We start from the raw sequence: 17,612 nt of genomic DNA on the forward strand, positions 1-17,612 counted from the left end.
AGTAAGATTTAGCAGCTCTGCCCCAGGGATATTAGACCACCCAAAAGGGGAGGGAAATGGTGATGTCAGCAGTTACTGCCCCAACAGTAAGAATGAAGAGCAGCATCACAGGGCAGAGCCATTTTGTGTGTGACTGCCCTGTGACCTGCTGTCACCAGCAGTTACTGCATCAGAGTGACAGCTTGTTTACAGAGGAGCAGAACACAGTGGACTCGGCAGAATCTGGACCCAAGAAGAGTGAAGACATGTGGTGTGCATGGAGCAGCATTGGGAGCTGTCTGGGAGCTCCAGCTCTGCAGTGAATAGCCAGGCATTATGGAGGGAGGGGAGAGATGCATTGTATGGCTAAGGCCGGGGTCACACTAGACCGCAATACGGACGAGTGCAATGCGATAAAAAAATCGCATAGCACTCGTCCCAATGTTAATCTATGGGGCAGCTCCCATCATCCGATATTTTCTCGTCCGTATTCAGGATCCGAGTGAAATCGCAGCACGCTGCGATTGTCAGCGTATCTTGGCCGAGAATCGCCAATGAAAGGCTATGGGGTGAGAAAAAATAGCACAGCACACGGACCATCAGTGTGACTTGCGAGAAATTCTCAGGCATTGGGCAGGTGACAGGAAAGGTTCAGCCATTATTTGCTCATTTTGCAAGTGTTTGAGAAAATCTCACCATACGGATGCCACACGGATCTTTGGATGCGAGAAAATCGCATCCTCGCACTGCACACGGATCACTGTTTTGGTAACATTTGTGCGATTCTCGTCCGTCAAAAACGGACCGTTTTTTTATACGTTGTGTGTGTCCCCGGCCTAAGAGTGACTGATGGGAGAGAAAGAGACGTGAAGTATGATGAGTGAGACACATATGGAGTGTGATGGGGAGATACACCTTGAGGCTGTGTGCACACGTTCAGGATTTTTCGCATTTTTTTGCGTTTATTCGCTATAAAAATGCGATAAAAACTATTAAAAAATGCATACATATGCATCCCATCATTTATAATGCATTCCGCAATTTTTGTGCATATGTTGCGTTTTTTCTGGGGAAAAAACGCATCGCAGTAAAAAACGCAACATGTTCTGCGCATGTCGTGTCTCCTCCTTTGATGTGGGCTCCGGCGCTGAGCCCACATCAAAGTCACGACATGTCGGCTGTTTTGTACAGCTGACATGTGCGTGCAATAGCGTCAGGATGGTCACCATAGAGGTCCTTGAGACCTCTATAGTTACTGATGCCGGTTTGCTGTGAGCGCCTCCCTGTGGTCGGCACTCATAGCAAGCCTGTAATTCAGCTACGGAGCAGCAATCTGATGATCGCTGCTATGTAGCTGAGCCGATCGAGTTGTGCCAGCTTCTAGTTTCCCATGGAGGCTATTGAAGCATGGCAAATGTAAAAAAAATGTTTTTAAAAATATGACAAAAAAAATAAAAATTAAAGTTTAAATCACCCCCCTTTTGCCCCATCAAAAATAAAACAATAAAAGAATCAAGCCTACACATATTTAGTATCGCCGCGTTCAGAATCGCCCGATCTGTCAATAAAAAAAAACATGACTGACATGTGCCCGCAATAGCGGTGGGTGAAATCGCGATTCAACCGTTCCTCTGTATGTGTTTTCCGTCCGGCGGAAACAGCTGTTTTGACGGATCCTGCAAAAAACGGATGAAACGTGTGGCCATCCGGCGCTAATACAACTCAATGAGAAAATAACGGATCCGGTGAAAAAAACCTGATCTGGCAGAAAAAAAAGGAACTTGTGGAAAAAAACGTATCTGGCGGGAAAAAACGGATCCGGCGGAAAAACCTGATCTGGCAGAAAAAAAAGGAACTTGTGGAAAAAAAACAGATCCGGCGGAAAAAAACGGATCAGGCGGGAAAAAAAGGATGCGATGGAAAAAACACTGATCTGGCAGAAAAAAAAGGAACTTGTGGAAAAAAAACGGATCAGGCGGGAAAAAAAAGGATCCGATGGAAAAAAAAAATGATCTGACAGAAAAAAAAGGAACTTGTGGAAAAAAACGTATCTGGCGGGAAAAAACGGATCCGGCGGAAAAAACTGATCTGGCAGAAAAAAAAGGAACTTGTGGAAAAAAAACAGATCCGGCGGAAAAAAACGGATCAGGCGGGGAAAAAAAGGATGCGATGGAAAAAACACTGATCTGGCAGAAAAAAAAGGAACTTGTGGAAAAAAAACGGATCAGGCGGGAAAAAAAAGGATCCGATGGAAAAAAAAAATGATCTGACAGAAAAAAAAGGAAATTGTGGAAAAAAACGGATCAGGCGGGAAAAAAAGGATCCAATGGAAAAAAAAACTGATCTGGCAGAAAAAAAAGGAAATTGTGGAAAAAAAACGGATCCGGCGGGAAAAAAAGGATCCAATGGAAAAAAAAACTGATCTGGCAGAAAAAAAAGGAAATTGTGGAAAAAAAACGGATCCGGCGGGAAAAAACGGATCCGGCAGGAAAAAAGTGGATACGGCGGGAATTAACGGATCCAGCAGGAAAAAATGGATCCGGCGGAAAAAAACGGATCCAGCGGGAAAAAAATGGATCCAGTGGAAAAAACGGATCTGGCGGAAAAAACGGATTCTGCAAATGTGCTCGCAGGATGCGTTTTTTTCCCATAAACTTGTATTAGCGACGGATCGTGACGGATGGCCACACGTCGCATGGTCGCGTCTGTCGTGCAACGGATCCGTCATGTTTTGGCGGACCGTCGGCACGAAAAAGCGTTCAAGTGAACTTTTTTTGTCCAGCGCGTCCGCCATTTTCTACCGCGCATGCGCTGCCAAAGCTCCGCCCCCTCCTTCCAGACTTCAGAATGGGCAGTGGATGTGTTGAAAAACTGCATCCGCTGCCCACGTCGGGCACAAATTTCACAACGTACGTCGGCCCGATGCATAGCGACGGACTCGTACAGACGCAAGTGTGAAAGAGGACTTTATGAGGGTTGAATTAAAACAACAACAAAAAAAAACGCGTGGGCACCCGTGCAATTTTCTGCGCCAGAGGGGGAAAGCCGACGGCCAATATCTGTAGCCTGCTATGAATATCAGCCCGCAGCTGTCTGTATAGCCTTTACTGGCTATTAAAATAGGGGGACCCCCCCAAAAAAAAAAATTGCGTGGGGTCCCCCTATATTTTATAGCCAGAAAGGCTACGCAGACAGCTGCAGGCTGATATTCATAGCCCAGAGAGGGGCCATGGATATTGCCCCCCCCCCCCCGGGCTACAAATACCAGTCCGCAGCCGCCCCAGAAATGGCGCATCTGTAAGATGCGCCAATTCCGGCACTTAGCCCCTCTCTTCCCACTCCCGTGTAGCGGTGGGATATGGGGTAATGAAGGGTTAATGTCACCTTGCTATTGTAAGGTGACATTAAGCCGGGTTAATAACGGAGAGGCGTCAATAAGACGCCTATCCGTTATTAATCCAATAGTAAGAAAGGGTTAAAAAAAACATGCACACATTAGGAAAAAAGTATTTTAATATTCTTCATTTCACCATACTTACCATACTTCAGCGCCTGCAAAAAACGTAAAATAATAAACCGTATACTACCTGTCCGCCGTAGTCCAATTAATATCGAGTGTCCCACGACGATCTCCCCTATAGAACAGTGACATCGGGTGATGTCACTGTTCTATAGGACCCTCAGTGACACACTGACAGGAGGCAATGGCTCCTACAGTGCATCACTGAGAGGTTACCTTAGGACAAGGTCTCACTTTATGGCAATTGCTGCCTGGGAAAAATTCTCATACAGCAATGGCATAAAGTGAGACTAGGGACTTTTTTTTTACAGCGGCGGAGGAATACAGTGGTGGAAGGATACCTTCCTGCTGTCATTGTGTTCCTGGAGCCCCTAGAGAGCAGTCGCATTATCTGATGCTGCTGCTCTCCACGGGAGATCGTCGTGGGACACTCGTGGATTTCTGCGGACAGGGAGTATATTGGTTGTTTGTTTTTTTCATATTTTTTTACAGATGACACTGGCTTCGGGGAACAAAGTGACAAGTAATGGTGAGTATGAAATCTATGTTTAATGTACTGTATGTCTATAAGTATGTAATGTATTGTATGTAGCATGTATGTAGCATGCATGGAGTATGTATGTAGCATGTATGTAGCATGTATGTATGGAGTATATATGGAGTATGTATGGAGTATTTTTTTTTTTTTTTTCATTCAACACATTAGCGGGACGGACTAAACTGCATATTGGGATGATGGGATGATGGGCTGCAATACTAGACTCCACCACTAGATGGCAGCACATTTTACAAATGCAGCCCAGGAAATGACTTCTTGTAATATAGGAAGAAGGGAATTCAATGGAAATACTTAAATGAATCAGAACATCCACAGGGCTGGATTAAAGTTTAATAATAGAATTAGGGAAAAAAGATTGTAACTATATGGGATTATGTGTAGAATATCGGGTTACACACGCCTGGTGATATATCTCATCAACATTTCATAGGAATATGGGTATAATTATTGTTCTGTATGGGGATTATGGGTGAAATATCACAAATACACATGCTCAGGAACATATTTCATCTACTTCTGATAGGAATATGGGTATAACTATTGATCTGTATGGGGATTATGGGTGAAATATCACAAATACACATGCTCAGGAACATATTTCATCTACTTCTGATAGGAATATGGGTATAACTATTGATCTGTATGGGGATTATGGGTGAAATATCACAAATACACATGCCCAGGAACATACTTCATCTACTTCTGATAGGAATATGGGTATAATTATTGTTCTGTATGGGGATTATGGGTGAAATATCACAAATACACATGCTCAGGAACATATTTCATCTACTTCTGATAGGAATATGGGTATAACTATTGATCTGTATGGGGATTATGGGTGAAATATCACAAATACACATGCCCAGGAACATACTTCATCTACTTCTGATAGGAATATGGGTATAATTATTGTTCTGTATGGGGATTATGGGTGAAATATCACAAATACACATGCCCAGGAACATATTTCATCTACTTCTGATAGGAATATGGGTATAATTATTGTTCTGTATGGGGATTATGGGTGAAATATCACAAATACACATGCTCAGGAACATATTTCATCTACTTCTGATAGGAATATGGGTATAACTATTGATCTGTATGGGGATTATGGGTGAAATATCACAAATACACATGCCCAGGAACATACTTCATCTACTTCTGATAGGAATATGGGTATAATTATTGTTCTGTATGGGGATTATGGGTGAAATATCACAAATACACATGCCCAGGAACATACTTCATCTACTTCTGATAGGAATATGGGTATATCTATTGTTCTGTATGGGGATTATGGGTGAAATATCACAAATACACATGTCCAGGAACATACTTCATCTACTTCTGATAGGAATATGGGTATAATTATTGTTCTGTATGGGGATTATGGGTGAAATATCACAAATACACATGCCCAGGAACATATTTCATCTACTTCTGATAGGAATATGGGTATAATTATTGATCTGTATGGGGATTATGGGTGAAATATCACAAATACACATGCTCAGGAACATACTTCATCTACTTCTGATAGGAATATGGGTATATCTATTGTTCTGTATGGGGATTATGGGTGAAATATCACAAATACACATGCCCAGGAACATACTTCATCTACTTCTGATAGGAATATGAGTATAATTATTGATCTGTATGGGGATTATGGGTGAAATATCACAAATACACATGCCCAGGAACATACTTCATCTACTTCTGATAGGAATATGGGTATATCTATTGTTCTGTATGGGGATTATGGGTGAAATATCACAAATACACATGCCCAGGAACATACTTCATCTACTTCTGATAGGAATATGGGTATATCTATTGTTCTGTATGGGGATTATGGGTGAAATATCACAAATACACATGCCCAGGAACATACTTCATCTACTTCTGATAGGAATATGGGTATAATTATTGTTCTGTATGGGGATTATGGGTGAAATATCACAAATACACATGCCCAGGAACATACTTCATCTACTTCTGATAGGAATATGGGTATATCTATTGTTCTGTATGGGGATTATGGGTGAAATATCACAAATACACATGCTCAGGAACATACTTCATCTACTTCTGATAGGAATATGGGTATATCTATTGTTCTGTATGGGGATTATGGGTGAAATATCACAAATACACATGCTCAGGAACATACTTCATCTACTTCTGATAGGAATATGGGTATATCTATTGATCTGTATGGGGATTATGGGTGAAATATCACAAATACACATGCCCAGGAACATATTTCATCTACTTCTGATAGGAATATGGGTATAATTATTGTTCTGTATGGGGATTATGGGTGAAATATCACAAATACACATGCCCAGGAACATATTTCATCTACTTCTGATAGGAATATGGGTATAATTATTGATCTGTATGGGGATTATGGGTGAAATATCACAAATACACATGCTCAGGAACATACTTCATCTACTTCTGATAGGAATATGGGTATATCTATTGTTCTGTATGGGGATTATGGGTGAAATATTACAAATACACATGTCCAGGAACATACTTCATCTACTTCTGATAGGAATATGGGTATAATTATTGATCTGTATGGGGATTATGGGTGAAATATCACAAATACACATGCCCAGGAACATACTTCATCTACTTCTGATAGGAATATGGGTATAACTATTGATCTGTATGGGGATTATGGGTGAAATATCACAAATACACATGCCCAGGAACATACTTCATCTACTTCTGATAGGAATATGGGTATATCTATTGTTCTGTATGGGGATTATGGGTGAAATATCACAAATACACATGTCCAGGAACATATTTCATCTACTTCTGATAGGAATATGGGTATAATTATTGTTCTGTATGGGGATTATGGGTGAAATATCACAAATACACATGCCCAGGAACATATTTCATCTACTTCTGATAGGAATATGGGTATAATTATTGATCTGTATGGGGATTATGGGTGAAATATCACAAATACACATGCCCAGGAACATACTTCATCTACTTCTGATAGGAATATGGGTATAACTATTGATCTGTATGGGGATTATGGGTGAAATATCACAAATACACATGCCCAGGAACATATTTCATCTACTTCTGATAGGAATATGGGTATAATTATTGATCTGTATGGGGATTATGGGTGAAATATCACAAATACACATGCTCAGGAACATACTTCATCTACTTCTGATAGGAATATGGGTATATCTATTGTTCTGTATGGGGATTATGGGTGAAATATCACAAATACACATGCCCAGGAACATACTTCATCTACTTCTGATAGGAATATGGGTATAATTATTGTTCTGTATGGGGATTATGGGTGAAATATCACAAATACACATGCCCAGGAACATACTTCATCTACTTCTGATAGGAATATGAGTATAATTATTAATCTGTATGGGGATTATGGGTGAAATATCACAAATACACATGCCCAGGAACATACTTCATCTACTTCTGATAGGAATATGGGTATATCTATTGTCCTGTATGGGGATTATGGGTGAAATATCACAAATACACATGCCCAGGAACATACTTCATCTACTTCTGATAGGAATATGGGTATAATTATTGTTCTGTATGGGGATTATGGGTGAAATATCACAAATACACATGCCCAGGAACATACTTCATCTACTTCTGATAGGAATATGGGTATATCTATTGTTCTGTATGGGGATTATGGGTGAAATATCACAAATACACATGCTCAGGAACATACTTCATCTACTTCTGATAGGAATATGGGTATATATATTGTTCTGTATGGGGATTATGGGTGAAATATCACAAATACACATGCTCAGGAACATACTTCATCTACTTCTGATAGGAATATGGGTATATCTATTGTTCTGTATGGGGATTATGGGTGAAATATCACAAATACACATGCCCAGGAACATACTTCATCTACTTCTGATAGGAATATGGGTATATCTATTGTTCTGTATGGGGATTATGGGTGAAATATCACAAATACACATGCTCAGGAACATACTTCATCTACTTCTGATAGGAATATGGGTATATCTATTGTTCTGTATGGGGATTATGGGTGAAATATCACAAATACACATGCTCAGGAACATACTTCATCTACTTCTGATAGGAATATGGGTATATCTATTGTTCTGTATGGGGATTATGGGTGAAATATCACAAATACACATGCTCAGGAACATATCTCATCTACTTCTGATAGGAATATGGGTATAATGGTTCTTTGTGGGTATTATAGGTGATAGAGAATGATAGTGGCAGCACAGAAACAGCCACACAAAAAAAAAAAAAAAATCTGCCCTGTATAGCGGGGATCAATATGAAAGTTTCCATTCCCATTCAAGTGAACCTGGATGGAAAACAGGCACATAAGACTCAATTATGCCTTGCCTACTGACGAAGAAGCAATACCGAGTCCTATATCAAACATGTGAACGTAAGCAGGATCATTTATTGTTCCATGAAAGCTATTTTGTTTGATTTGTTATGATGGCCTTCGTATTAACCTAGAGACCAGTATACACTAAAATATATGTTCCATTTCCAAATATTTTTGTTAAGATAAAACCTATTATTTTATTAAAAGTTATTTTTAAAAAATTCTATATATCTCCATTAAAAGTTATTGATGTCAACAAACCTAAGTAACCAATAAAATCCTGCAAAAGATCCAACATCCTATAAAGAACAATGTATTGAGAATAATATAGGTATATAAGCAAGAAGTATGGTGCAAGACTGCTCATCTCTATGACATGGCCGGCCTAATAAGGAGGTGGGAACACTGGGTCAAAGACCTATGATGCCAGGGGTGGGAGAAGTCAATGGACATGTAGTCCTGTCAGATGCAAATAGGTTACAGGATCTGTATATCCATAGCATTCTGACCATAACCCCATATAGAATAATAAATATACCCATATTCTTACCGAAAGTTAATGAAATGTTTCATCATATTTTACCAATAATCAACATATAAAACAATAATTGTACACATACGTGTTCTTACCAGGAATTGATCGAATATGACACTGGGCATGTGTATTCATGATATATCACCTATAATACCCACAAAGAACCATTATACCCATATTCCTATCAGAAGTAGATGAAGTATGTTCCTGGGCATGTGTATTTGTGATATTTCACCCATAATCCCCATACAGAACAATAATTATACCCATATTCCTATCAGAAGTAGATGAAGTATGTTCCTGGACATGTGTATTTGTGATATTTCACCCATAATCCCCATACAGAACAATAATTATACCCATATTCCTATCAGAAGTAGATGAAGTATGTTCCTGGGCATGTGTATTTGTGATATTTCACCCATAATCCCCATACAGAACAATAATTATACCCATATTCCTATCCGAAGTAGATGAAGTATGTTCCTGGGCATGTGTATTTGTGATATTTCACCCATAATCCCCATACAGATCAATAGATCTACCCATATTCCTATCAGAAGTAGATGAAGTATGTTCCTCAGCATGTGGATTTGTGATATTTCACCCATAATCCCCATACAGAACAATAGATATACCCATATTCCTATCAGAAGTAGATGAAGTATGTTCCTCAGCATGTGTATTTGTGATATTTCACCCATAATCCCCATACAGAACAATAATTATACCCATATTCCTATCAGAAGTAGATGAAGTATGTTCCTGAGCATGTGTATTTGTGATATTTCACCCATAATCCCCATACAGAACAATAGATATACCCATATTCCTATCAGAAGTAGATGAAGAATGTTCCTGGGCATGTGTATTTGTGATATTTCACCCATAATCCCCATACAGAACAATAATTATACTCATATTCCTATCAGAAGGAGATGAAGTATGTTCCTGGGCATGTGTATTTGTGGTATTTCACCCATAATCCCCATACAGATCAATAGTTATACCCATATTCCTATCAGAAGTAGATGAAGTATGTTCCTGGGCATGTGTATTTGTGATATTTCACCCATAATCCCCATACAGAACAATAGTTATACCCATATTCCTATCAGAAGTAGATGAACTATGTTCATGAGCATGTGTATTTGTGATATTTCACCCATAATCCCCATACAGAACAATAGTTATACCCATATTCCTATCAGAAGTAGATGAAGTATGTTCCTGAGCATGTGTATTTGTGATATTTCACCCATAATCCCCATACAGAACATAATTATACCCATATTCCTATCAGAAGTCGATGAAATATGTTCCTGAGCATGTGTATTTGTGATATTTCACCCATAATCCCCATACAGAACATAATTATACCCATATTCCTATCAGAAGTAGATGAAGTATGTTCCTGAGCATGTGTATTTGTGATATTTCACCCATAATCCCCATACAGAACATAATTATACCCATATTCCTATCAGAAGTAGATGAAATATGTTCCTGAGCATGTGTATTTGTGATATTTCACCCATTATCCCCATACAGAACAATAATTATACCCATATTCCTATCAGAAGTAGATGAAGTATGTTCCTGGGCATGTGTATTTGTGATATTTCACCCATAATCCCCATACAGAACAATAGATATACCCATATTCCTATCAGAAGTAGATGAAGTATGTTCCTGGGCATGTGTATTTGTGATATTTCACCCATAATCCCCATACAGATCAATAGATATACCCATATTCCTATCAGAAGTAGATGAAGTATGTTCCTGGGCATGTGTATTTGTGATATTTCACCCATAATCCCCATACAGAACAATAGATATACCCATATTCCTATCAGAAGTAGATGAAGTATGTTCCTGAGCATGTGTATTTGTGATATTTCACCCATAATCCCCATACAGAACAATAGATATACCCATATTCCTATCAGAAGTAGATGAAGTATGTTCCTGGGCATGTGTATTTGTGATATTTCACCCATAATCCCCATACAGAACAATAATTATACTCATATTCCTATCAGAAGGAGATGAAGTATGTTCCTGGGCATGTGTATTTGTGATATTTCACCCATAATCCCCATACAGAACAATAGTTATACCCATATTCCTATCAGAAGTAGATGAAATATGTTCATGGGCATGTGTATTTGTGATATTTCACCCATAATCCCCATACAGAACAATAGATATACCCATATTCCTATCAGAAGTAGATGAAGTATGTTCCTGGGCATGTGTATTTGTGATATTTCACCCATAATCCCCATACAGAACAATAATTATACTCATATTCCTATCAGAAGGAGATGAAGTATGTTCCTGGGCATGTGTATTTGTGATATTTCACCCATAATCCCCATACAGATCAATAGATATACCCATATTCCTATCAGAAGTAGATGAAGTATGTTCCTGGGCATGTGTATTTGTGATATTTCACCCATAATCCCCATACAGAACAATAGATATACCCATATTCCTATCAGAAGTAGATGAAGTATGTTCCTGAGCATGTGTATTTGTGATATTTCACCCATAATCCCCATACAGAACAATAGATATACCCATATTCCTATCAGAAGTAGATGAAGTATGTTCCTGGGCATGTGTATTTGTGATATTTCACCCATAATCCCCATACAGAACAATAATTATACTCATATTCCTATCAGAAGGAGATGAAGTATGTTCCTGGGCATGTGTATTTGTGATATTTCACCCATAATCCCCATACAGAACAATAGTTATACCCATATTCCTATCAGAAGTAGATGAACTATGTTCATGGGCATGTGTATTTGTGATATTTCACCCATAATCCCCATACAGAACAATAGATATACCCATATTCCTATCAGAAGTAGATGAAGTATGTTCCTGGGCATGTGTATTTGTGATATTTCACCCATAATCCCCATACAGAACAATAATTATACTCATATTCCTATCAGAAGGAGATGAAGTATGTTCCTGGGCATGTGTATTTGTGATATTTCACCTATAATCCCCATACAGATCAATAGTTATACCCATATTCCTATCAGAAGTAGATGAAGTATGTTCCTGGGCATGTGTATTTGTGATATTTCACCCATAATCCCCATAGAGAACAATAGTGATACCCATATTCCTATCAGAAGTAGATGAAGTATGTTCCTGAGCATGTGTATTTGTGATATTTCACCCATAATCCCCATACAGAACATAATTATACCCATATTCCTATCAGAAGTCGATGAAATATGTTCCTGAGCATGTGTATTTGTGATATTTCACCCATAATCCCCATACAGAACATAATTATACCCATATTCCTATCAGAAGTAGATGAAGTATGTTCCTGGACATGTGTATTTGTGATATTTCACCCATAATCCCCATACAGAACAATAGTTATACCCATATTCCTATCAGAAGTAGATGAAATATGTTCCTGAGCATGTGTATTTGTGATATTTCACCCATAATCCCCATACAGAACAATAGATATACCCATATTCCTATCAGAAGTAGATGAAATATGTTCCTGAGCATGTGTATTTGTGATATTTCACCTATAATCCCCATACAGATCAATAGTTATACCCATATTCCTATCAGAAGTAGATGAACTATGTTCCTGGGAATGTGTATTTGTGATATTTCACCCATAATCCCCATACAGAACAATAGTTATACCCATATTCCTATCAGAAGTAGATGAAATATGTTCCTGAGCATGTGTATTTGTGATATTTCACCTATAATCCCCATACAGAACAATAGATATACCCATATTCCTATCAGAAGTAGATGAAGTATGTTCCTGAGCATATGTATTTGTGATATTTCACCCATAATCCCCATACAGATCAATAATTATACCCATATTCCTATCAGAAGTAGATGAAATATGTTCCTGGGCATGTGTATTTGTGATATTTCACCCATAATCCCCATACAGAACAATAATTATACCCATATTCCTATGAAATGTTGATGAGATATATCACCAGGCGTGTGTAACCCGATATTCTACACATAATCCCATATAGTTACAATCTTTTTTCCCTAATTCTATTATTAAACTTTAATCCAGCCCTGTGGATGTTCTGATTCATTTAAGTATTTCCATTGAATTCCCTTCTTCCTATATTACAAGAAGTCATTTCCTGGGCTGCATTTGTAAAATGTGCTGCCATCTAGTGGTGGAGTCTAGTATTGCAGCCCATCATCCCATCATCCCATCATCCCAATATGCAGTTTAGTCCGTCCCCACATTAGCCGGATGATGGGACTATTACTGTCCCATAATTGGCTAATGTGTCAATCACTGTCATTGTAGCAGGCATCGTCCGATGGGACTTGTAGTCCCATCGGACGATGCTTGCATACACGCATAGAGACCCCCCCCACACGCCGCACAGACCCCCCCCCACGCCGCACAGAGACCCCCCACGCCGCACAGAGATCCACCACGCCGCACAGAGACCCCCCCACGCCGCACAGAGACCCCCCCACACCGCACAGAGATCCCCCACGCCGCAACAGAGACCCCCCCACACCGCACAGAGACCCCCCCACGCCACACAGAGACCCCCCCACGCCGCACAGAGACCCCCCCACGCCGCACAGAGATCCCCCATGCCGCACAGAGACCCCCCCCACGCCGCACAGAGACCCCCCCACGCCGCACAGAGATCCCCCACGCCGCACAGAGACCCCCCCCACGCCGCACAGAGATCCCCCACGCCGCACAGAGACCCCCCCACACCGCACAGAGATCCCCCACGCCGCACAGAGACCCCCCCACGCCGCACAGAGACCCCAACACGCCGCACAGAGAGGGAGAGCGACACAGGGGGAGAGTGCAGTTTACCGGAGATCACTGGGATTGTGGGGAGGCGGAGACAGAGCAGGAGAAGCACAGGGCAGAGTGTGAGAGCAGAGGATGTGTGCCCAGAACCTGCAGTGCCTGGAGTACAGAGGAGCAGTGAGGGCTTCTGTCCTGCGATAGAGAGTAAGTGGAACTCAACAGATAGCACTGGACTATAATAAAATGGCAGCTAGTCACACCTACAGCAGTGAGTTGTGCAGCCCACAGAGGCGTGCCCGGCTCACTGCTAATGCTGCTGCAATGTTACAGATAGGGTCCGAGCCGGTCTATTATCTCCTATGTCCATGGGGTGCCGTAATCTGACACTGATAGTGCCCTGCTACTGCTGCAAAACCAAGATGTCAGCCCCCAGTGCATTCTTTCTACTCATATATCACACAAAATCTGTTTTACATGCATTCAAATCTGGGTTATAACAGCATGTTATGCTACATTACATTGATTAATCAATAATCTACAAACGCGGTACCTTCCCTTTAAAGCTGAGAGTTTATGTTTTTATAAACAGCTAAAATGTCAAAATGTGTGTCACTGTCCAACTATTTCTGGACCTAACTGTGTGGCAATATGTCCATAGACACATTGTGTATGTGCATACTGATGATGTGCATTGGGTACTACAGGAGAAGCCTGTAGTTCAGGCAAGTGCTGTGTAGTTTAGAAGACGTTCATGGCATTACAAGGCATCCTCCTTATGAGGTATAGACTAGACAGGGTGGACCACATGGTGGGATTTGTGTATGAATGTATTTATAGGTGATCTAGATATAGATAATTAAATTAATTAGTCATTTTTACAATATTAAGTGGGATTATGAATTTTACACTTAAACTGCTAATATTAGTTTTTGAACATTATTTTATGTGAAATATAAATGCACTCTATTATCTGGGACTTTATTGTACAACATTACATATTGCTTGATGCTAATTGATGCATGATGTTCACATCCCTGTAAATATTGGCACTTTCACACCATGTTATACTTTGCAAAGGCTCATTGCTGTATTTTCTGGAGCTGAAATGTCACACTGAGATGGGTGAATAATTACCACCACTTTTTTCATACTTTTTTTTTTTTGTATCTGTTTTATGTTCTGTGTATGATGCTTTGGTTTATTGTACAAATTCACACTCACTCCTGGCAGATAATATTTTGTACTATTTGTTCATCTGTTTACATGATTTCATTACTGTTTATTTCTCAGATGAACTTAATGTGACCTGTCAGTCTGTGTTGCCTTAATAGGTAATAATGTCTTCAATACACTGTCTTTTTAGGGTCCAGGATGCCTGGATATCTAAGCAGTTTGTGGCCGGAGATAGAAAATCTCAGACGATGCCTGCTCTGCGGAGTAAAGCTGGAGCCACGCGTCTGCAACACCTTAGCAGTCTAGAAAGTTCCTTCACGCTGAATCATAGTAAGTAATACAACACATTACATAAACTTTCTAAACAATCATAGTAATGGTTATGATGCCTATTACCAGTGCGTAATTGCCTGGTTGTTAATTGCAGGGTACCTGGAACACCCAAGCCACAATAATAGGGGTCACACCCAGGTCCAAGAGTGTCTTCCACATATGATGAGTCCAGCTCTGTAAATTACATGTGATATTGGGGGATAGCGTGGTTGTAGTGGGCCGAGAAACTCCAAATAACTCTCTGCTATGCCATGCCCTCAGTTTAGGTTTTCTATAATGCCAGGTTCACATAGGCGTATTTCAGCATCCATATACGGACTGCAATGCCCGGATTGACCACGGGTCTCCTGACCAAAAATTTGGGTCTGAAGACTTGCGGTCAGTTCGGGCATTACGAACTGTGAAGTACGCCCATGTGAACCCAGTGATTGGCAGTTGCCTGAGAATTTTCATCAGTCAGTGCTCCCTGCAGGCAAGCCAAGAGCTGTCAATCACCAGTGATGGAGACTATCAAACCAGTAGCACTGAGCCTCTAGAGTAGACCGAAGAGTGCGTGAAGAAGCCTTATTAGTATAGCTGATTAAACTTCAATTTTTACAGAGCGGAGGCAGCGTTTAGAAAAATTGTTGACTCGATTTTTAATAGGAGCCATAAACCTATACGGCTATGTGCTTAGTTTATCACCTTCAAAAGAAAAATTTATTGCAGCACTGTCAAAAATATTATAGTCTTATTTTCAATCTCATAAGCAAGATAAGGTGTACAAACACACAGCACGCGGCTTTCTGTTTGTACTGTGTATCCTGCATATGCGCTTGAAATAAAAAATATAATATTTGCCTTAATTAACTTATTTATTGGAAGTGATTGCAGAGACTATTGTGTGATTGCAAAGGACCACTACAATATGCTAGTCCATCGATAATATATGCAGTGCTGCCACAGTGACTGCCCGGTGATGACTTGGTTTTTTTGTTTGCTCCGATCTGTGCCTTGTTTATTATTTTGAATAGTTTCTCTTTAATTACCTTAGCTCTGGTGGTCTAGGGTGACATTTTTTTTACCTTTTGATCAATAGTACAGGAGGGGATTAAAAATCTATTAAGGTAGAAGAGAGGATAATGTCTTATTTCATTGTGGAGTGAGGTTAAATTAGGATGTAGGGTAGGATAGTTAAAGAGAATCTGTAAGCAGGTTTTTGTTAGGTAATCTGACAGCAGCATGATGTAGGGACAGAGACTTTGATTCCAGGGATGCGTCACTCAGTTTACTGGGTGCAGCAGATGTGATAAAAATCAGTTTTCTCTGCTGCAGATCTAGCAGAGCTCTGAATGCTGAGCCCTACTGTAGAACCCCGCTAACTCCACTGCCTGGCATCTTTCTGTGTACACTGTGTATATTGACAACTGCTAATTAGTGATGAGCGAATGTGCTTGGATAACGTTATCTGAGCATGCTCGGGTGTTCACAGCGCATCTGGGAGTGCTTTATGTATATTATGTTCCAGTCCCTGCGGCTGCATGATTGGAGACTGTTAGACAGTCTCAACACATGGTGATTGCCTGTTTGTTACCCAAATTGTTATTGTTCCTTGGTGATCAAGTGTAAATAGAGGGCTTAGGGTACCGTCACACATAACGATATCGTTAACGATATTGTTGCTTTTTGTGACGTAGCAACGATATCGTTAACAAAATCGTTATGTGTGACAGCGACCAGCGATCAGGCCCCTGCTGGGAGATCGTTGGTTGCTGGGGAAAGTCCAGCACTTTATTTTGTCGCTGGATCTCCCGCTGACATCGCTGAATCGGCGTGTGTGACGCCGATTCAGCGATGTCTTCACTGGTAACCAGGGTAAATATAGGGTTACTAAGCGCAGGGCCGCGCTTAGTAACCCGATGTTTACCCTGGTTACCGTTGTAAATGTAAAAAAAACAAACAGTACATACTTACATTCCCGGTGTCTGGTCAGGTCCCTCGCCGTCAGCTTCCCGCACTGACTGGTGAGCGCCGGCCAGCCGTAAAGCAGAGCACAGCGGTGACGTCATCGCTGTACTTGACGGCCGGCGCTCAGTCAGTGCGGGAAGCTGAAGGCGAGGGACGTGACCAGACACTGGGAATGTAAGTATGTAGTGTTTGTTTTTTTACATTTACAACGGTAACCAGGGTAAACATCGGGTTACTAAGCGCGGCCCTGCGCTTAGTAACCCGATGTTTACCCTGGTTACCCGGGGACTTCAGGATCGTTGGTCGCTGGAGAGCTATCTGTGTGAC

General features: G+C 40.5%; 1 protein-coding gene across 4 annotated transcripts in view; it reads left to right on the top strand.

The window, feature by feature from the left end:
- The window catches only part of DOCK11 (dedicator of cytokinesis 11), a 421,093-nt gene that overhangs the window by 261,793 nt on the left and 141,688 nt on the right, over positions 1-17,612 (top strand). For all 4 annotated transcript variants that reach the window (XM_069746935.1, XM_069746933.1, XM_069746934.1 and 1 more), the window contains one exon: positions 15,196-15,335. In XM_069746935.1, coding sequence (XP_069603036.1) covers positions 15,196-15,335 — 140 coding nt within the window. The remainder of the gene's footprint in view (positions 1-15,195; positions 15,336-17,612) is intronic.

Source organism: Ranitomeya imitator, chromosome 2, assembly GCF_032444005.1.
Source record: "Ranitomeya imitator isolate aRanImi1 chromosome 2, aRanImi1.pri, whole genome shotgun sequence".
Taxonomy (NCBI): domain Eukaryota; kingdom Metazoa; phylum Chordata; class Amphibia; order Anura; family Dendrobatidae; genus Ranitomeya; species Ranitomeya imitator.